The sequence below is a fragment of the Morus notabilis genome, unplaced genomic scaffold, assembly GCF_000414095.1.
Source record: "Morus notabilis unplaced genomic scaffold, ASM41409v2 Scaffold104, whole genome shotgun sequence".
Lineage (NCBI taxonomy): Eukaryota > Viridiplantae > Streptophyta > Magnoliopsida > Rosales > Moraceae > Morus > Morus notabilis.
The window spans coordinates 205626-228409 of record NW_010367119.1 but is presented as its reverse complement, the minus strand read 5'-3'; the positions used below and the strand labels follow the sequence as shown (position 1 = coordinate 228409).

At 36.7% G+C, this 22784-nt stretch overlaps 2 protein-coding genes across 2 annotated transcripts; both read right to left on the bottom strand.

The window, feature by feature from the left end:
• Positions 1 to 566: 566 nt before the first annotated feature.
• LOC21393251 (nitrate regulatory gene2 protein) lies at positions 567 to 12164 on the bottom strand. The gene is made up of 6 exons (XM_024174668.1): positions 11645 to 12164; positions 10272 to 11533; positions 9587 to 9771; positions 8310 to 8533; positions 7491 to 7821; positions 567 to 1304 (listed from the first exon to the last, which is right to left on the bottom strand). Exons 2-6 carry the CDS (start codon positions 11053 to 11055, stop codon positions 852 to 854), a joined length of 1977 nt encoding a protein of 658 aa, XP_024030436.1. The 5' UTR covers positions 11056 to 11533; positions 11645 to 12164; the 3' UTR covers positions 567 to 851.
• Positions 12165 to 18372: 6208 nt separating this feature from the next.
• Positions 18373 to 20613, bottom strand: LOC21393250 (cold-responsive protein kinase 1). The gene is made up of 3 exons (XM_010111949.1): positions 20429 to 20613; positions 19843 to 19996; positions 18373 to 18660 (listed from the first exon to the last, which is right to left on the bottom strand). The coding sequence occupies exons 1-3, from the start codon at positions 20611 to 20613 to the stop codon at positions 18373 to 18375; spliced, it is 627 nt and encodes a 208-aa protein (XP_010110251.1).
• Positions 20614 to 22784: the final 2171 nt, after the last annotated feature.

Genomic DNA, 22784 nt, shown 5'->3' with positions numbered 1-22784 from the left:
GAGACATGCTTTGCTATCTCTGTTCGAAAAGCAAGTAAAAATGATCATCGTACTCCTCAAACTATTTAAGAAAGTATGCTGGACGTGATCGATAATTTGAAAAACTTATATAGACAATTCAGATAGCATCATTATTGAAGAGAATTAATTTAATATATATAATGAAGATGAACATCGAGCAACTGGTGTTTTAAGGTCACAAGATTTGACAAATTAAGTTATCATATTATTGCAAGCTTAATGAGATTATAGTGTAAAAGTTGATAAAGATACTTTTTTTGATGATATGTCTTTTACATGAAATGAGAGCCCGGGTCATATGGTGATACACATATCATCAACAATCGTTTTGATAGAAGAATATTGTAAATCAGAAAATGAAATTGTTACATACTATAGTAATTTTATACTTAGTTACTATGAGAAAAAAATTAAAAAATTAAATATTATTAAAATTCTAGTGAGAAAATGACGGACAAATTTAGAAATTCAATTTATGCTCTAAACATGTATTTTTAAACACTTGCGATTAAAGTATTGATAAAATTTTAGAAATTTATGAATATGTATATGCATATAGTAAAATTACATTTTACCACGTCTATAGTGAAATTTCCGGGAAATGTGAACATATTCCTCAAGCAGAGAACTGTTAGCCGGGTAATGTGAATTGCGACATCCAAGTTTCTCAAGATTAGTCATGCACAAAACTGTAATTTTCTTTTGTTTTTTTTTTGCTAATAATATAAACAAACTTACATAAAAGATGCCAGAACTTGCATCAAGAACTGGTGAACCAAAAAACCAGGAACCAAATGCATCTCCAACGCCCATTTCAGAACAACAAAAGGTCAATTCTCTAGGCTTTCCACTTCAGCAACACAGCCATCTGCGGGTTTAATCTGGTTAAAAACCGCCTCAATGGCCTCAACAGAGCCCCTAGATAAATCCATTAACGCTTTGAATACATTGGGAAGACTTGTTTTTAGGTTATTCAGAGTCATGGCTTTGGTGGCCTGCACTGACTTCATATATCTGGCCTTCTCATTGTCCACTTGCTTCCTTAACGCTTTGGTTTTGGCGCGCTTGAGTGTCAAAGGATGCTTAGGGCTCAAATTGGAGTCCCCATCCTCACCGGTGAAGCCACCCTCGAGTTTTCTCTCCATCTCGGCCAGCGACTCCAGCTCCTTCTGTAACCTTTTCTCCGCTTTTTCGTATTTTCGTTGTAGGCTGTACTCCTCTTCCTGCTGGACGACGATTGAGTGGATGGCAGAGCAAAGGCCCTTTATTGCTTCTGAGGCTGCCTGCACGTGTTAAAGGCAACAGCGACGCTAACTTCTCAAATGTGAACAACATATAAGATTTAAAATAAAAATACAAAGAACTCGTAAACACCATAAGAAATTTAACTAAAACGACAGCATAAATTTCATGTAGTAGTCAGATTTAAAAAATCTAACGATTCCAATGAATAGCTCTGATTAGAGTTCCTGGATATAGTGTTTTGTGATGTTATTTTTATCTAAAATCAAACACAAATTCATGACAAACCAAGAAACAGTCTATTTATTACAAAATATCAAATAGTGCGCGCGCACACTTTTAGCACTATACAGGATCCAGTAGCAATCAATGTGGGAGAATGTGTTTTATACGTGTATAGACTAAATTAATAAAGTTTGAATATAATAGTTAGTTTCCCTAGAATTAAGTTGATTTGGTTAGTTTCTGTTTTTGTTGGGATATCCCACAGATTATGGGATGAGATCTAACCTAATAATTGCCGTTTCTAAGGCTAGGGCTTTTGTATATAAACCCGGTTGTAATTGTAGTGCAATAATACACCGTTTCTAAGGCTAAGGCTTTTGTATATAAACCCTGTTGTAATTGTAGTGCAATAATACAATTTCTTCAATTTTTTACTCTCAATTTGCATCATGATATCAGAGCCCTAGGTTTCCTAGGTTACTTTATTTTTTCTTAGGCCTTCATTGCCGTTTCTTTCTTGGCTTTCATTGCCAAGCCTCATCACAAGCCCTTTATTGCCCATATCCATCATCACTCTCCCCAAAAGCCTTCATTGCTGCTGTTTTTTTTTTTGAAGTTCCATTGATTCGCTGCCGCAACTTTGACCACTGCCACTCTGAACGGACACACCGAAACTGCTGTTGTCTCTGTTCGCTGCTGTCGTGTTCTGATCGTGGCCTTCATCGCCAAGGGTTGTTTTTTCTTTTCTCTACCCTGTCGCCACTGCTGTCAAGACGCTTCTGTAAGAGAGTGCCTGGATTGTATCAGCCTTCATCGCCAAGGGTTGTTTTTTCTTTTCTCTACCCTATCGCCACTGCTGTCAGGACGCTTCCGTAAGAGAGTGCCTGGATTGTATCAGCCTTCATCGCTGGTATTCTACTTGACACAACCAGCCTTAATTGCCTGGAGACCACTTGGTTTGATTGAGGATGTCGGAGGTGGAAGAGACAACCGCTACAACACGGTCAGAGGATGCAGAAACCATTAGGCCTCAACAAGTAGGGGAATTGCAGAACATTCCGGCCGCATATAGGCTGGATGGAAAAAACTACCTTAAATGGTCCCAACTTATTCGGACTGTGCTGAAAGGGAAAGGAAAAATCAGCCACCTCTTAGGGACAAGACCAAAACCGGAAGATCCACGATTTGAACGTGGGATGAGGAGGATTCGATGTTCATGGCATGGCTGTGGAACTCCATGACTCCGGAGATTAGCGACACATGTATGTTCTTGGCCACTGCCAAGGATATATGGGATGGAATTCAACAAACATACTCCAAGGTGAAGGATGCTGCTCAAGTCTACGAAGTCAAAGTAAAGACAATCGCTACAAAACAAGGAGATAGGACTGTCACTGAATATGCCAATCAAATGAAGGCTTTGTGGCAAGAACTTGATCATTATAGGGTGATTAAGCCCAAGTGTCCCGATGATGCAGCAATATTGAAGGAGTTTATTGAACAAGATAAGGTTTATGATTTCCTTGTTGGACTCAATCCAGAATTCGACCTAGTTAGAATTCAGATTCTTGGCAAACAGGAAGTTTCGAGTTTCAATGAAGTGGTGGCACTCATTCGAGGAGAAGAAAGTAGAAGGGAATTGATGCTTGAACCAAAGGGCACTGACAGTTCGGCTTTGGTTGCTAGTAACAGCAATAAGACAGCCACAAATGCAGAAAAAATGCCAACGGCTGAGAATGGGAGGGCCAGCCAAAGACTCAAAACCGTGACTACAAAGACACTCTATGGTGTACTTACTGCAAGAAGGCACGTCATACTCGTGCGCGGTGTTGGAAACTGCATGGAAAACCACCAAGCTAAGAGTGGGGACAAAAGGGAGAGCAACCAAGGAACAATGGACAAGCCCAGATTGCAGTAGTGCAGCCACATGAAGGAACACCACAAAAGATGGGAAATCTCAACCAAGAAGAAATTAAGAGGGTGAGATCACTTATTGGCAACCTTGAAAAACCATAATGTACTTGTTCACTGGCGTATTCAGGTAAACTTCCATTCTCCAATGGATTAAATGTCTCGGATATAGCCTTTACCAGCTCCTAGATTATTGACTCGGGAGCTACCGACCATATAACCCATTTATCAAAAATTTTCTCCTCATATGTCCCATGTCCAAGTAATAGGAAAATAGTCACAGCCGATGGCTCATTGACCACTGTGGCAAGTATAGGTGATGTCAAAATAAGCCCGTCACTGTTGTTAAAAAAATGTTTTCCATGTCCCTAGACTAACCACAAATCTTGTTTCCATCCAAAAGCTCACTAAAGATTTGTATTGTAAAGTGGTTTTTAATCATAGTTATTGTGTATTTGGACAAGGATTCGGGGAGGACGATTGTACATGCTAGAGAACAGGATGGGCTCTACTATCTTGAAACACCAAGTCAACCAAACACTACCAAGGGCATAATATCTCATTCTTTTGTCTCAGAGTTTTTTCCATCCAATAAAGAAAAAGTCTGGCTTCATCATCGCCGACTTGGGCATCCATCAATTAGGATTGTCAAACTTTTGTTTCCTTCTTTATTTAAGGGTCTAGATGTTGAACATTTTCATTGTGAAGTGTGTGAACTTGCTAAACACAAACACGTATCTTTTTCAATCAGTAATAAAAGAAGTTTCATTCCTTTTTATCTCATTCACAGTGATATTTGGGGTCCTTCCACTATTTATAATGTAAATGGGGCTAAATGGTTTGTCATTCATTGATGATTGTACTCGAGTCACCTAGATTTTTTTGCTTAAACAGAATTCCGATGTCAGCATTGTTCTTTCAATTTTTTGTTCTATGATAAAGACTCAATTTGGGGTCAATATCAAAAGATTTAGGTCGGATAATGCTAAGGACTATTTCAATCAAGTCCTAACTCCGTACTTTCAGAAAGCAGGAATAGTACATGAGTCCTCTTGTGTTTGTACTCCACAACAAAATGGAGTAGCAGAACGGAAAAATGGTCATCTCCTTGATTCCACGAGATCCTTCTTGTTTCAGAAAAATGTGTCTAAATCTTTTTTGGGGGAAGCAATTCTTACAGCTGCCCACATCATAAATCATTTGCCTTCTAGAGTCCTACGATTTAAAAATCCAATGGATGCCCTTTCCACATTCTATCCAAACCACAAATAATATTGTTCCTCGTATATTCGGGTGTGTGGCATTTGTTCATGTTCATAGTCAATACAGGGGAAAATTAGATCCAAGGGCATTAAAATGTGTGTTTGTGGGATATTCTTCAACTTAAAAGGGGTATACGTGCTATCATCCCCCATCAAAAAGGTTCTATGTCTCAATTGATGTGACCTTTCATGAACAAGAATCCTATTTCATTATTCCTTATCTTCAGGGGGAGAATTTAGTAATGGAAGATAAGGATAAGGCAGATTTTTTGCTTCTTGATATGCAATCGTCATCACTTCCTGTGTCAAGACAGCCTGTCCCATTGATGTTTCCACCGAGCCCACTGAAAATGTTCCTCCCACCGAGGCCACTAAAAATGTTCCTCCCACCGAGCCCACTGAAAATCCAAATCCCGAGTCTCCTACAAATCCACCTACAAATCCGGCCCTTGATAATGTGAGATTTGACAAAGGCAAGGTGTTCTTGAGAAGAAAGAAGGTTGTCCCTGAATCTGTGCAAGTCCAAGACTCCAACCTAAATCCTGAGAATGAGGTAACAATTTCTAATCCTTCTTTTCAATATGAATCTGAGATAAACAATGATGACCACGACCTCTCTATTGCTATTAGGAAAGGAGTTAGAGAATGCACAAACCGACCCCTATACCCTCTTGCACATTTCCTGTCCTTTAAACACTTTTCACCATCTCATAGAGCCTTCCTTGTCAGCCTAAACACTATTGTCATTCCTACCAATTTATCTGAGGCTTTAACCAATGAAAAATAGAAGCAGGCTATGAATGTGGAGATGGAGGCGTTAAAGAAGAACACAACTTAAGAGTTAGTGAAGTTGCCTGAAGGAAAGAAACCTGTAGGGTGTAAATAGGTTTATACAGTAAAATATAGAGCAGATGGATTAATAGAAAGATACAAGGCTAGGTTGGTGGCCAAGGGTTATACTCAAACCTATGAGATTGATTACCAAGAAATGTTTGCTCTGGTTGCAAAGATGAACACTGTTAGAGTTTTATTATCATTAGCAGCTAATTGTGATTGGGATTTGCAGCAGTTTGATGTCAAGAATGCATTTTTGCATGGAGAAATAGAGGAGGAAATTTATATGGAGGTCCCACCGGGTTATAATAAAGGTTTGGTTGCTGGTACAGTATGTAGACTAAAAAATGCCTTGTATTGACTTAAGCAATCACCGCGAGCATGGTTTGGGAGGTTTGCTAGAGTGATGACAGCTATGGGATATAGACAGAGTCAAGGAGATCACACTTTGTTCATTAAACACTCATCTTTAGGTAAAGTTACAGCCTTATTGGTATATGTTGATGTTTGGCTAACAGGTGATAATGACATTAGGAAGATTGAAGCATTTTCTTGGGATTGAGGTGGCTCATTCTAAGCAAGGCATTTTCATCTCTCAACAGAAGTATGTCACAAATCTACTCAAAGAAACCGGCAAGACAGCATGCAAACCAATGAGTACTCCAATAGAACCGAATCTCAAGCTTGGAGAGGCAGAAGAAGATGCTATGGTAGATAGAGAAATGTATCAACGGTTGGTGGGGAGGCTCATTTATCTTTCTCACACTCGGCAAGATATAGCGTACGCAGTGAGCGTGATTAGTCAGTTCATGCACAATCCAAAAGAAGTTCATTTGCAGGTGGCATACAGAGTTTTGCAATATCTCAAAAGGACACCATGTAGAGGCATCCTTTTCAAGAGGAATGGAGGGTTAGTTCTTGAGGTATACACAGATGCTGACTATGCTGGGTCAGTTGTTGATAGAAGATCAACTTCTGGTTATTGCACCTTCCTTGGTGGAAACATGGTGACATGGAGGAGTAAGAAACAGAATATGGTAGCACGGTCTAGTACTGAGGCAGAGTACCGAGCAATGGCTCAAGGTGTGTGTGAACTACTATGGTTGAAGATTGTTCTAGAGGATCTGAAGATTAAGTGGGATGGCCTTATAAAACTCTATTGTGATAACAAATCCGCAATCAGCATAGCTCACAACACGGTGTAGCATGATCGAACGAAGCACATCGAGATTGACAGACACTTCATCAAGGAAAAGTTGGACAGTGGACTGATCTGTACACCTTATGTATCTACACATGGCCAACTTGCTGATATACTCACCAAGGGTTTAAGTAGTTCAGTGTTTCAAAGTTTTGTATCCAAGCTGGGAATGGTGAATACTAATCACCAGCTTGAGGGGGAGTGTGGGAGAATGTGTTTTACACGTGTACAGACTAAATTAGAAAAGTTTGAATATAATAGTTAGTTTTCCTAGAATTAGGTTGATTTGGTTAGTTTCTGTTTTTGTTGGGATATCCCACAAATTATGGGATGAGATATAACCTAGTAATTGTCATTTCTAAGGCTAGGGCTTCTGTATATAAACCCGGTTGTAATTGTAGTGCAATAATACAATTTCTTCAATTTTTTACTCTCAATTTGCATCAATCAAGAGCCTCCATTTTCTAGGATTCAAGAAAATGCTACCGCATCTACAAACTGACCCACGATGTAAAGTAAAGATAATCTTTTCACCAGTTTCTGATCTTATTTCCACTCCCCAAAAGCCTTTGAATCAAAGTTGTCTAAGAAGTCATCAAAGGTGAGTGATTGTATTTTATGCACAAAAAAACATATTGTAGCCATCCTCAATCCTAAGCAATATCAACTTTGAGCATCAAAACCAAGTGGCAACATTAACTTCGATAGCTTGGTTATTTGATTGGAATGTTATTGTTTACTGAACTAAACATTTTAGGAGTCTGTTGTACATAATAAAATATGATTTGAAGTACCTTATCGGGCAATCTTTCTAAAGCAAGCAGCCACTGGTCACAAAAGCTATCAACAACAGAGGAATAACGACTCTGTCGATGGTCATCTTTAAGGCTGTCGGTGAGTTTGATCCATCTACAGAGGGTTCTAACATACTCTTGTTGAGAGTTTACAACTTGGCAGAAGCTATTGTACCAACGAATGACCTCGGATTCAAGCTGAGCTGCAGCTTGGCGATGGTAAGCGGTGCTCATGTCCATCTTTTGATCTTCGGTTAGATGATTTAACTGCTGTGAAATATGATACTGAGCTTGGTGACTTTCATACATTGTTCTCCACACGTGCAACAGCCTGCAGAATGATAGGACTTGTAAATTGGGTAAGGGAATTGGTAAATTGTTAGTAGTTAGAATTTGGTTAGCAGGCGCTTAGAGTTTCTTAGAAGGGTTAGCAATAGTATAAACAAGAGGGTTAGTAGCTAATGAAAGGCAGACTTTGGTTGACTGGGAATTATCTTGGGAAACCAAGTAGGGACACATGGCAGTTCCTTGAACTACTGTTGGGTTTGTTTCTAGAATCATCTTTCTAGGTTTTTTCCTAGAAATATTCATCAATAAAGATTGATTTCTTTGCAATTCTGAGTAGTTGTGGCTGGATTCTATCACAAGATGATAATGCAAGACATGTAAGGACAGAGGGTAGGCAAGTTTTAACGCAGACTTGTTCAAAAGATTATTCAAAATACATTACTTGTACCAACAAGCATTCTTTACTATCTAATCAACAAGGCCTGGAAAGGTCCGGAAAGTCAAAAAAATAGACTGATATTGCATCTTTACCCAGAAGTTATTGCAACCAACTGAGGATACAACTTATCGTCTATAAGTGCCAATATAGAAGAAGAAGTTCTGCTTATTGACAGTTGGAGATGGCTGAGGTCAGCCTCCAGACTCTCAACACTCAATCGAGTTTTCTCCGTCTTGGTCCACTCATGGTTTTCTTCCTCTTGTTTATGCAGTAATGAGGATTTCTTCTCAAGCTCTATTTTGGTAATCTCTTCCTCCTACACATAATACAATAAACATACCCTGGTTAAAACCATAGAGTGGAAAAAGAAGAAATGTGTGTGTGAGAGAGAAAGAACATAGGTTAATTATGGAACATACACAAATAATGCTAATGAGATATAGAATAGGGGCAAAAAACACAAGAATGATAGGTTTCTTAACTATAGTAGGAAAAAGAAAATAATATAAAACATATTTGTCGCCACAATCCTCAATATTTCCTAGGCTTTTTTGATAGTAGGAATTGGCAATACAAACATGTCAAGTGGTTATTAAAAATTTGCCTCTAAGAAACATTCCATATCTTTCAATCAGCCACAATAAATAGTAGGATGAAATCCAAGGATCACTAAAGGCCCGTTTGGCTTAAACTTATGATTCTGACTCTGCTCTCTCACAACAAATTTGAATAAAAAAAGTTCCCACCAATGGGTTCTCTCACAAAATTTGAATTTAGAATCAAAATCACTGACTTAAAGAACCAAACGGGCCATAAGAACATTTCATGTCTTTCGCCTCACGATATTAGATTGATAAAAAAGAATCAGGAATCATTTCCTATCCAGTTTAACCATCTATTCGCTAGTTTAGCAAATACAAACAGTGCTAGAACTGACTGATTACAAAGGATACTAAAACAGGAGACACACTTGGATTATCTTCACAAAAAGATGTCAGTGAAATCTTCCAATCATGATCTAGCAAGGGTTGTCCCAAGTAAAATACACTAAATAGTGCGTCATAATATCAAATAACATGGGAGAAATTTCTTTGACATGAAAAGGAGTCTACTCTTGTTAAAATAATATTGAATCTAACCTTGAAGGGTTAGTTAAGTGATCAGGCCTCTATTCATATACAATTTAGTTCTGATCCCCAACAATTAACAAGAAGACGACTTTTTGAGATGAAGGATTTATTTTGCCCCCACTAGCTTTAACTTGAAACCCCAAAAGGATCTTAATGTCGGTGCGTGCAACAAGATGACACTCTCAAATCAATAAAATATCTAATTTGGCTGCCTAAATATGCCCACAACCAAATTTTACCTTAACTTCCATGTAAAGTTTTATTTCCTCATCGAGCAACTTTTTAAGCGTGATGCAATGAGCTCCAGGCCTGCATGGCTCAATAGGGCCGCCAGAATCAACAGATTCTCTTGTAAACTGAAGTGACTTGGAAGGCCAACTCCATGACAATGCACTGAAGACCTTTGCAGTATTGCACTTTTTCCCTGTAAATGGTAGTACAAGTAGATTAGCAACTAATAATCGGGCAACCAAAAAGAGGACATGGACGATGTTCATGTAACAATGTTAGCAAAACAACATTTTGAGAGAGAAAACTACTACACATATTATCTACATTACGTCCAATCATCAGGTAAGCAATAACGCCTAATATTTTTAAACAAGCAGAGCCATCAAACACATGTATATAATATCTAACCAAACCATATAACCGTAGTTAAACGAAATTAGTTTTGTCCTTTATCTCATATTTTTCTTATGCACGCATTTTCCTGGTTTTTTTTTTATCCCATCCTACACATGCTTTCTTGATTAAAGCAATCACCAAATAGTAAGAGGGGAGGGTGACTCAATAAACCTGAACCCCGAACCCTGAACCATCTTGACCTTGCCTAAGTCCGGGAAGAGTAAAAAAACATATGATCTAGATGTATATGACGAAGTGTGAATAAAACGTAGATGGATACATAGAGCTTGAGTTTACCCTTGTTTTCTTTGAAATTCTGAGGAAGAAACCTATCACTTCCATTCAACTCCATAAGAACCGTGATCTCCTTTACACCAGCTGATGCTTTCAAGAAATAATCATCCAACTCTTTGGCTATACCCTCCAAGGTCTTCTTGCTCCTCCACAATACCATGGCGGCATGTGTGGTGTCTTTAGCGTACCAGCTTGTCGCTGATGAATTATCATCAACAGAACCTGCAGTTTGTGGTTTCTCAGGAAGTGACCCAGCAACCGTATCTATAGAAGCTTTCTCCTCTGGTTCTTCCTCAAATTCTGACTTAGTCTCCGCCCAGTCTTCCTCCTCCGCTGGTTCCACCATTTCGTCTTTTCCCCAAGGGTATGGTGAAGAAGTCCTAAAAGGGTCCCAGGATTCCCACGACGAGCCCAAGATTGGAGGACATGATGAGGTGTCGAACTGAGCAATCACTTTGATTTCTTCTTCACCAACTTCTTCTTTTTGATCATTGTCCACCTTCCTCAAATCAGGACTAAGGGGAGGTGGCGGTGGAGGTGAAGGCGGTAATGGTGGAGGTGGGGAGGGTGGCAACGCAAAGACTTCAGCAGTATTTTCCATGTCCAAGGACTCGGATTCCGTGAATTGCCGGAGAGTCACTCCGGTATTCTTCAATGCTTTAAAATAAGCCAATTGGGCATCTGCAAATACTCCTCTAAACCCCACTAAATGTTTCATTAGCCTCTTTCTCTGCTTGCAAACCTGCACTCTCTCTTCTCTGTCAATCCTCGACGCAGCACAGCCCATTTCGTTAACTTTACGAGGAAAGAGGAAAGGTTCTATATGCTGTTTAATTTAAATATAAATATAGCTGATAGACTCCTCTCTCCTAGGACCAGCTCTTACCAATTGAGAGCGTAAATCCTAAAATCACTATCATATTAAGAGAAGACAATGCTAAAAGAACCTCCACATCCAAAAACTTTGAGCTTCACCAGGCCGCAGCTGAATGTCTTCCTCTAAGTTAACATATTTCCAGTTCTTCTCACAAACTATCAAGCCCTCACTCCTCATAACCACAAGAACACAAATGTCTTATATGGGTTTCTAATTTGGCAAGGATCCTTATCAGTAACAACACTACTCCTACCATAGGTTTATACTATTACGATTCTCCAACTATATTGCCACCCATTTCTTGCAGTTCAAAGACCTCAAAGATAACAAAAGGATTTTAGTATAAAAGGCAAAAACCCATCTCCAGTTTAAGTAAAAGGTAACGAATCTGCAACAAGAAGTACGAAATGAATGTCTTTGTTCTTCCAAAAATATCTCTAGTCAACTAAACAAAAGCTTAGTACTCAAGGCCAAGAATCAAACTCACACTTTTACGTACCTCCAAATCCTGAACCTGACAATGTCTGAGGCTTCTTCAGAAACAGACGAAGAAAAGATCACCAAACAAACACAATCTCAAAAGCCCAGAAAGCACAAAGCTAAGATCTTTGTCCTAAGAAGAATGCAAGGGAAAACAAAAATGGAAGATGGGGTTTCCTTTTTTGTTTTTTTGTTTTTACCTTAGGAAGAGAGAAAAAAGACAAGGAAAAACAATGGTCCCAACATGGGAAACTGTAAGAGCAGAAACCTGCAAAACATAAGAGAGACTAGAAGAAGAAGAGATTTTCGGTTTCTAAAAACGCCAATACAACAAGAATTCAGAGGAGAGAAAAGAATTAGAGAAAAACTTGAAGGAAGACGAACCCCACAAAACCCTGTCTCCCTTTCATGCTTTTAAGGGGGGAGAGAGAGAGAGAGAGAGAGAGAGACAGAGAAGAAAGTGCTCGAGACCCAAGAGCAGAGAGAACTCAGAAGCATCCAAAGCGAGAAGACAAGTACATTTTAGCACAAACGCATTATTCTTATTTATTTTCTTTCTTTTTCTTGAGACAGTCACATAAACATTATTATAATTTATAGCCCTACCAGATGAGAGCACATTTATTATCAGAGAAAAAAAAGCACATTTATTATCAGAGAAAAAAAAGCACATTTATTACTTTTTTGGCTTTTGGCCTTCAACCTCATTATTGTATTACTTATTAACTAAGCAACTAAAAGCATGTTTTGCTTAAGGTGGGTTTGGTATTTGATTTTAAGAGAGAAAAAGCACTTAAAATCTAAAATGTTATTTGGAAAAATAGATTTTTGAATAATTTTCTTCCAATCTGAAGCTAAAAGCAGAATCAGCCTAAAGACTGATTCCGGTTTCAGCTTATGCGGGAATCAGTTTTGATAATTTAATGAAACTTTTTATTTCCAATTTTACCCTTAATGAAATCTGAAATTTACCACCTCAGACTAACATTTTCATTTCAGCACTAATCTCCTCAACTCCTCCACTTTCCTCCTCTCTTGTATCTCTCCCGTCCTCCTCTGCGAAAATTTTTTTAGGAGTTCTATCCTCTCTCCTCCTCTCCGTTCGAAGCGATCTTCCCCGGCTCCGTTTGCCGGTCTATCTCTCCGTTCGCCGGTCTCTCTCCGTTGGCCTGTCAGAGCTCATTTGGTTTCTCCTCCGCGTGATTGTCTGTTTGTAGGTCTCCCATCTCCTCCTCCGACTGCTCGTCTCTCGTCATCAGATCAAGAGGTAAGCCTCTCTAACCGCATGAAATTATTTTTAGTTTGAACATTTGGATTTGGTTCTGATTTTTAGTCCGCATGTATTTTGGGTTTTAGGGTTCTAATTTTTTGCATCAAAGAAAAACGGTTGAGCATTGTTGAAAGTCGGTTTGCCGGTATCCCATCTCCTCCTCCGACTGCCCATCATCACATCAAGAGGTAAGCCTCTATAAGTGCTCGATTTTTAGTGTGGCTTTAGATTGGGTTTTGATTTTTTGTGCGGAAATGGGTTTATGGTTCTGATTTTCTGTAAATTTTGTACATTGTTGAAAGTTGGATGACACCTAACCAAGAAAATGAAATGGGCCACTAACGGAATCAGCAACAACGAAAAAAAAATTAAGTTTATGCTTGTTTTAGCACAAGTACTTGTACATTGTTGAAAGTTCCTCTGTAAGTGCTCGAGAATTGATTGTTTTAGCACTCATATGTTAAGTTAAAGCATTTTGTATAAGTGGAAGCTGATGCATATGCTTGAATTGAGTAGAAGTCTGGAATATCGTTTATGCTTTCGGTGTAATGTACATTTTCGTACTCATTTTTCTCATTTGTTGTTGTTTGCTCTTGTCGTTCGTTTTCCATATGTGACATTACCCTCCTTTGATGTATTGTATTCATGATTCATGTCATTTTTCAAGATTTTCAGTTATTGATGTTTATGCATTTCGCCATTCCCTGAATTTATTCTTTCCTTTCTCGTTTCTTACGTGCAATAACGTCTCCAAGTCGTAGTGCCTTTCACTATCGAAGTTTAACATGTGGCTTTTTAGTGTTTCTCGGCCCAAAGTTGTGTCTCTGGATGCCTTCCATGAATAAGAAATAAGACAAAGTGATCATTAGGCACAATTGTTGTCAATCAAATTAGCATTCTATTCTTGATTAGCAATTTTTTCGGTCAAGTATCTAGGAGTAGAAGCTATGATTAGCTTGGCTATTGATTGAGTGTTCAAATTGGAAATAAGGTTAGTATTACCCTTATTATTCTTTTTGTAAATTAAAGCACGAAGGCTCACATTGTTTTAGACTTTCAGTTATCAATTCGCAAATGGAGGGTACATGTTCCAGTATGAAGATCATGTTCCAACTACAATAGCACCAGAAGATCAGGTGCCATTTAGCAGAAGAAAACGTGTGCCAACCCAAAATGTGATAGCTGCTTGTGATTTCAGTATGAAATTTATATATGCATATGCAGGTTGGGAAGGTAGTGCCCATGATACTAGAATATTCTTATCAGCACTACATAACTGACATTTGAAATTTCCAAAACCACCTGAAGGTTAAAACATTGTCTATATTTTATATATATATGTTTTACATTTTATTAATTCTTGTGTTTTTATTTTAATAGGTAAATATTATTTGGTTGACGCGGGCTATCCACAATTGAAAGGATTTCTTGGACCTTAAAAAAGGAGAACGATACCATTTACCACAATTTTGAATGGGTCGTCGACCAATAGGCAGTAAAGAGGTATTCAACCAAGCACATTCTTCTCTTCGAAGTGTCATTGAACGCACTTTTGGTGTTTGGAAGAAAAAATGAAAAATTTTGAGAGACATGCCTAATTATTCATTTAAGAAGCAAGTAAAAATAATTATAGCAACAATGGCGCTTCATAACTATATTAGGATGCATGATCAGTGTGATCGACATTTTCAAGAAGTCGAGGAAAATCTAGATGTTTTCGCTTATGAAGAACATCAACTGGAGGACAATGTAGAAGAAGATGAAGCTTCACTATCACAAGAAATGGTTGAAGTATGAAATCAAATTGTGACACGTTTAATGAACACGACTTAATTCTTTTAATGGCTCTGTCAGTTTTTGAACATGAAATGTACTTTTTTGTTCAATAAATTGATTACTCACTAATGCTTCTTTTAGTTGTAACTATATTGTGAATGAAGAAATGAAAACAAAAAAGAATTAATTATCATAAATTTATTGTTAAAAAACTCAAAATCATAGCATTATGTTTTTTTTAAGTTAAATAAATATTTCTAAATACCAAAACAATTATATATATTTAACTTTCATACTATGTCTATTTTGGTCATTTTACATATCCATAGCAATTCAACATTAAAATTTACTAAACGCTATTACATTGATTTTAGAGCACAGCTACTATAATTACAGTTTATCAAACACTCAGTTGCTTCTTGTAACAGCTGCTTCTTCCTTCAGTACAACTAAAAGTAATTTTTCTAAAATCCGCAGCACTACCAAACTAAGCCTTAGGCTAGTCTAACCAAGTGTTTCGTTTGACTACCACGTGAGCAAGAGAGAGAGAAACAGTGAAGAAAAAAAAATTATTTTTGCATGAATATCAAAGAATAGTTATTCGCCAATCGGCAGTCTATGGATTTGGGAAAGAATGTGTAAAACATTCTTTAATATATGATGTAAGAGATTATCTTGCGCAAATGTTAAATTTAGAGCATTTTTAATGCAATATTATAATTGATGTGTTAATTATAAATTTAATATTTGAATGTAGAAATCACTTTTCAATTTAATGTTATTTATTTTGACAATTTTCCTATATGTTATAAGTATAACATATGAGAAATTTGGTATTTAATTACTATTGATTTAAATATTTATTTTTCATGTAATTATTATAATTTTTACATTTTTAATTATTTTAAAAATAAAAGGTTACTTTTACAACTTTTAAAGCTCAATAATTATAAAAAAAAATAGATTTAGCATTTTAAATAGTATTATACATTAGAGTAAAAATAAAAATAACATATCATATTACACTTTTTGTGTAAAATATACAATTAACATTAACATTTACATTAAAAATCGTCTTAATGTAAAAGTTAATACTAATGCTATATCTATCTTTGAAAAGAAAATATATATAAATACAAATATTACATCAATATGATATATGATGCTATCTCAAATATATATTTCTACTTTATGGCACAATTAGTAAGCTTTGTGTTTATAAAATTGAATTTTTAATTCTTATATAACTTAAAATTGTAATATTTTTAGAATTTTTAAAATAATTCGTCAACACGTCAATCATTTATAAAATATAAGAACCAAATGCTAAAATTTTGCGTTTCCAGTTAAAAAAAAAAAAGCTAAAATTTGGCCAATCTTATGCCTGTTGTGAAATTTAACACCAGTATATAACATAAACGAAATTCACTATAAAAACAACACTACATTTGAGTCATTTTCTTTTCTAAAAAAATTTAATATTGGGACATTAATTTAGCAATGTATTAGGTGACATTAATTTAGCAATGTATTAGATGATATCAGACCTATTCAATGGCAAAGTTATTTTCACACAAAAATTTTTGAAAATGAGATATTTGATGTGTTATCTATTCTGTGCTTCAATGCATAATGTTATTTTAACTATAATGTTTAGGTTGAAAAAAACAAATAAAAACAAAGGCTATCTCTCTCTCTCTAAAACTTTTTCTCCTATTTCTCTATAAGTTTCTCTGCCGGCCTTTTCTCTTTGGCTGAAAGGTTCGACGTATCGTCGGACCTCTAGCTATAAAAGTCTCATCCCTGACTTCGTAGTGAGACGATCTACAAGGTGATGAATTCCGTGTAACTAGAGGAGGTGGCGCTTCGTCAGATCTAGCCCGTGAGGATATGAGTTTCTCAGTGGCTTTACACGATCTTCGGAGAGTGTTCGCCGGCCATAGACTTTGGAAACTCATGGACAAACTTAGGGGAGTTACTTGCTCGTGGTGTTCACACCATCTCCAACCAGATCTATCATGTATAGGTTGTGGATTTGTACATAGTTTTTTGTATTTTGCTCTTTATTTTGTTGTAATAATGGCGATGGTTTCCCCATCCCCCGGTGTGTTCCTCCAGCTAGAAGGTGGTTTCTCCACCTCTCTCAGCCTGTGGTGTTTTCTCCCTCAACTAACGGTTGGCTTTCCCATCACTGCTAGTCTGAGGTATGTGTGTGAAGTCCATTACAGCACTAGGATCTGGCTCACTTTGAGTCGATTTTCCGTGGCCAAATGTTATAGAACCACTTTTGGGAGGTGACCTCCCTATTATTGGATTAGAGATGCGTTTTTAATGTCTAGTCTTAAGAGTGGCACCCATTCTTATGGCTTTGGTACAGTCATGTGTTCTAGCCATTTAGTGGCCTTTTAATAAAATTGCCATAGCTACCTTTAAAAAAAATTATAATGTTTAGGTTCATTTGGCATGGCCTTTGTTTTTGTTTCTTTTTTTTTAGGAAAATTTTCATTTAAACAAAGAAACAAATAATACAACGCAATGTTAATGACCCTTGAGAGAAAATTTTTCATTGTTTTTGCTTTTAGTCCGTAAAAGAATAGAACTAAATAATGTGGAAGCAAGTGTTTGGAATCACACTTTTAAAAGAGTTTATATGAGTCAAAATGGTTTTTAAATTTCATAATAACCAATAAAAATGTAAGAAATAAGTTCTTGCTGCCTTATTTAAACTTTGGTACATATTTTAAAGTCTATTCGAGAAAGAGCCTTTTCAAAAAAAATACCAAAATATGACTATATCATAGTTGATGTTAAATTTGATATCAAGTTTAACATAAATTAATTTTAACAAAAAAATAAAACTGTACTTAAATCTTCCACAGTAAGATTAAATAAAATAATATATATATATATATATATATGATTCAAAGGTTTCAAGCATGTATGTTTGAAAAGTATATGTACGTATAAATATTAAAGAGAACCGAGGTTGTAGCTAATAACCCTATTCTTGAGTATTTAAGTTTTAAAATGTTGTAACAGTCCGTGCAAGAAATATACGAATTTCTAAATATGGCGATTTAAATGATTGGTTTTAGAAAGATTTTAAGAAGTACTTGAATTTAAGATTTCTCATGAATTCTGGTTTTAAAGTCATATTAGATGTTCGATTGAATTGACTAGTTTTAAAAAGACTTTTAAAAAGTATTTGAAACAAGAGTTCAAACGTCATTCAGTTTAAAAGATATTTTGAGAAGATTGGGACAATTTTTAGACAGAAAACTGAGAGTGAGAGACTAAAAACACAATTATGTGTGAGAGAGAAATAAACATAAGTGAGTGATTGATTGATTCTCTATAATCTTACTCAAAGTACAGTGAAAATTTGTGACGGCAAAAATAAGACGTAGCAAAACTTTGATGAAGCTATATAAAAATTTATTGGTGTGACTATGCTTAATTTTCTTTCTCGGTATTCGAAATAGATCTCACCTAATTTCCTAACATCTGGCAAGCTCTGCATTGTTATTCCTCGAACTTCTTGTTGCATACCCTTTCCGTTCTATGGGTATTATATATGGATGGTGAGGATGGAAGACGCGATTCTTTTCTTCAACTAACAAAAAAAATACAGCTACAAGCGTATGAAGTTTTATTTGCACATACAAAGTTGTTAAACTTTTGCCCTTGTACAATTCAATGCTTTAGCGACCTGAAATCCTCGAGACAGAGGCAGTAGCAGTGGAAGTTGAAGTGTCTCCTCTGGGCCTCCGATTGGCATCAACGAAGACAGGCTTAGTGAGTGGCCTGGCCTCAAATGAGTCCTTACTTTTGAGCAAAACGACAACTTCAGACATCGTAGGCCTTGTGGCAGGTGATGGCTGTATGCACATAAGGGCAATCTCTATTAATCTTTTCATTGTTTCTGCTTCATACTCCTCTGGGTCCAAGCATTCATCCACCAACTCAATGTGGCTGTTTCTCCCACATGCCTAATTTTGCACAGTTATATATTTCAACAAATTAGTTTAAGAAAATTAATATGCAATAGAAGAAAATTATAATGTAATATCTAAAGAGAGGCCAGCCTAATAGTCAATATTTTGGGAGATTTGGTAATCTAACAATATATTCTCAGCTTATAAATACTATGTAGTCACACTTTCCAGTTTGTTAATTAACATCACAATATGTTAGGCCATCTTCTTATGGAGGATAGAAAATGTCTTAAAATTAATATAAAATTCATTGTCGACCTAATCGCTCACTTGAATTTAAACTTTATTGAACAACTAAAGTTTATAGTTTTTACGACGTACATTATTATTCTTTTTTTTTTTTTTTTTTTTTGCACTATTTACTCAAACAACACACGAACTTATAATAATTTCATTTAAGCGTGGGAAAATTCACATCTTTAATTTCGAAAACACAAATTTATTGTAGTAAAATGCAATTATATGTACATGTGTATGTATGCACGTGCAGAAAGAGCTCAACCATAAAGCCACTTACGCAATTACTTAAGCCCCAGGTTGAGCCAAGGCCCCAAATTATAAATGAGGTCATTTTTCAAAAGTTCAATTAAAGGTTCTTTTTATTTTAAAAATTATAGAAAAATAAATTTGTATTTGCTATATTTAATCTAGAAATTACAAATGAGATCAAAAAATTATCCATTTTTTAAAAAAAAAGGATGTGTGATTTGGGCAAAAAAAAAAAAAAAAGATAATTTGAAAATGTCAATAAGAATTACTAAATACAATCATTTGAAGGATTTTTTTAGACTTAATTATTTTGTTTACATAATTGATCAAGATATTTCTTTATTTATAAGTAGATTTTAAGCAATTCTAAGTCTGTGAAATTATTTTTGAGTTATTCTTCAACTTCCAGAAACTAAAGTCAATGGATAGAAAAAGGTAGGGAAAAAAAAAAAAGCTTTGTTTGAATCTTGGAGATGTTCTAAATTATGATGGCAGACTTATCTTAATTCTGAAAAAAAGGAGTTTTCTTCTCTAAAAAAGGAAAACTGAAAGGTCACTTAAAACTTTGCCTAAAATTATTTTAACCTGCCCAAAGTATGTACTCATATATATATATATATGTATATATATACGTTTTGTATATATGCATGCAAAATGCTTAAAAGTTGTGCATATATGTAAATATACCCGTTCAAGGAGGAATTCACCAACAGGATCGCCCTCTTTAATTTCATTGCTCTTTTGGCCACTTATAATTTCAAGCACAACAACGCCATAGCTATAGACATCAGCCTTCTCCGACAACTGCCCATGGATTGAATATTCGGGAGCTGTGTACCCCCTAATTCATGAAAACCCAAAACCAACAAATTAAAATGCACTTTTATAAACCAAATAATATTCATTATTCGGGTCTGGAAACAAAATACGTACAAAAGGAGTTTGCATGTGCTTTAAATTTCTTAGATCCGTTTTAAGCAATTTACCAAACTTAATTAAAATTCAATTAATAAAATTACTAAATGTGTAAATTAAAATAGAACACAGGTAATTCTTACGTGGTTCGGAAACACTTATATTTAATGCTTAACTAGTAAACAATCCACTAAGTTATACGGAAGTTCTAAGAAATCTATCATAGTGCTGAAATTTGTTTTGATTTCTTGAGTATTAATGTTGTCATAAAATGCTAAAGTACAAAATAAAGCTAACAAAATTGATGTTGTGTAAGGGAAGTGATCAAGTATAATTTGGATAATCAGTTGAGACTTACAAAGTTCCTGCAAATTTGGTGCTGAGATGAGTTTGATCTTCCGGTAAAGGCCTTGCTAACCCGAAATCAGCAATTTTGGGATGAAAATCATTGTCTAAGAGAATGTTACTAGTTTTGATATCTCTGTGTATTATACAAATGTGGAATTCCTCGTGTAGATAAGCAAGACCTCTAGCTGTTCCCATGATTATATCATGTCTTTGTGTCCACCTCAGTGAGCCTCTTCTTTCACCTATTTTTATTTTATAATTTCTGTTGTGTGAGAAAATATGAGTGACATGTGAAACAACGACAGCATGACACGTGGCCCTATTTTTCCTCAAAAGGCGACAACCTTCGACGCTTGAAGCTTGCTTCCCCTCTACGCTACGAAGAAGGCCTGACTTAGGGCATCGACCCGGCATACCGTCGACCAGTCATGCCGTCGATCTTATGGCAACAAAATTCCTATGTCTGGAAAGGGTCGACTGCCAGGAAGGACATGAGGTCTATGCAGCACAGACGATGAGGGGAGTACTCTTCAGAAAGGAGCCTGACATCACAAGTTGCGTCCGGGAATGGAAGACGTCTGTAGAACAGATATTAATTGCAATCTCCTAAACCGCCCTACAGTGGGCAGTGAAGGATTACAGGAATTCACAGAGCCGTAATGGAAGACCAATTGGCAGAGTGAATAGTTAAAAAGGTGATTAGTGGGCTACGGTCTGGGCCTAAAAAGGTAGGCCACTCGAGTACTTCAACCTACAAAGGAAAACCGCCCACGAAGGAACCTTGAGCTATAAAAGGGACAAAGCCCCATACACGAAAGGGGGAGATTGGCTTCTTTAGTATGAAATCAGAGGAAGAATATACATGCATGTAAATTGTAAAAGTCCAAAAAGAAATACAGTACGCAAGTGGATGTAGCTCTTCATTAACAGAGTGAACCACTATAAATTTTGTGTGTCCTCTCATTCAAGCATGACACTCATGCTTCCAAGAATACAACAAACACTTCATAGCCTAATTTTAAATATACAGTTAATTTCCAATCGGTAACCCAACGGGATACTAGTGGGTAACCCGGCGTATTTTTGTTGACGAAATTTAGCCGTCAACAATTGGCGACTCCACTGGGGACCGAACCCAGAATCTCTGGTTCATACGTTTGTTAACATGCCTCCAAGAAGAAGAATTGAGGCCACCAACCAAGGCAGCCAGATGGAAGAAACTGCCACACACCCGGCGAACGACGGGATGGAAGAAGACCCACCTCCGGTTAGGAATGGAGTCCCACCCCCAGACGTGCCGTGACCAGACCCTGTGCAGATGCATGCCCAGCTCACTACTGTGACCGACCTGGTGCGGGGACTGATGACTGTCGTTGAGCGCTTGGATGGAAGAAACTCGATGCCGCCTGATTAGTGCATGAAAATGCACCTTAAATACTGCTTTTGATTATATAATATTAAAATATTTAAGCTTTAATTAAACAATTTCATTATTTTTATTCAGAATATTTTTCATTGGAATTTATTTAGTTGTTGCTTGATTATTTACAGATAAAAAGCAGTGTGAAAAGCTACACTAAAATAAGCCATGAAAGCCATATTTTCAACGACCCTGAGCCAAGCCGTTCAGCTAAGCCGAGTCAAAGCCACCGAGCCAAGCCACTGCACAGTCAGCGTGAAAATCCGTGCCCATTTCTCTGCCATCGTGCACCTCGCGCGTCAACAGCACGCGGCACCTCAGGGAGCGCGTCCCATGCACGTGCGTTCTCCAGCGCGTTCCAAGGCTTTCCTCGCATGGGCCCCGCGACTCAGTGCGCCAGCCTCCTCCTTTCCTCTGCGCGCGACATCTGTCCCATAAGCTGTCTCCACTCTGACCGCGCTAGCAGAGGCCAGCCACTCCGAACGCGACACGTGGCGAGATTGACTCCTTTCATCCAATTTCCCATGCTGAATCTGAATTTCTCCTTCCAAATCTGAGTAAATTGGCCGGATTTCTTCCCCAAATTTCATATATGATTTCTCCAAATTTATGTGTAATTTTATTTTGTTTCATTTTCTTTTGTAATTTTCTAGTCTTACAATTTATTTCCTTATTTGACAGGCAACCTCTGAACACTATAAATAGAGAGGTTGGCCTAAGGTTTTTAGAGGTTTTTAATATTCAGTTTTCTGTCGTCTTGCTGTCAGTCTCATATTTTCTCTCTAGAACTTGTGAGAATGTTTGCAAGCTAGGCTAGAGTTCTCTTGGTGAGGTTAGAGATGAACTTCTGTTGAGCGACCCAATTTAGAGTTTTGATTCCTTGTGCTGTAAAGTTCAACATCTGAATGAATTAAATCTTATCTATTTTTCTATTACTTTTTAAAAT

Coding starts and splice junctions, on each gene's coding strand:
- LOC21393250 (XM_010111949.1), bottom strand. CDS start 20,613: ATGGGAACAGCTAGAGGTCTTGCTTATCTACACGAGGAATTCCACATT. Junction 19,997..20,428: donor ACCAAATTTGCAGGAACTTT/GTAAGTCTCAAC, acceptor TTCATGAATTAG/GGGGTACACAGCTCCCGAAT. Junction 18,661..19,842: donor GTGAATTCCTCCTTGAACGG/GTATATTTACAT, acceptor GTGCAAAATTAG/GCATGTGGGAGAAACAGCCA.
- LOC21393251 (XM_024174668.1), bottom strand. CDS start 11,055: ATGGGCTGTGCTGCGTCGAGGATTGACAGAGAAGAGAGAGTGCAGGTT. Junction 8,534..9,586: donor AACTTTACATGGAAGTTAAG/GTAAAATTTGGT, acceptor TATTATGTGTAG/GAGGAAGAGATTACCAAAAT. Junction 7,822..8,309: donor TTGGTTGCAATAACTTCTGG/GTAAAGATGCAA, acceptor ATCATTCTGCAG/GCTGTTGCACGTGTGGAGAA.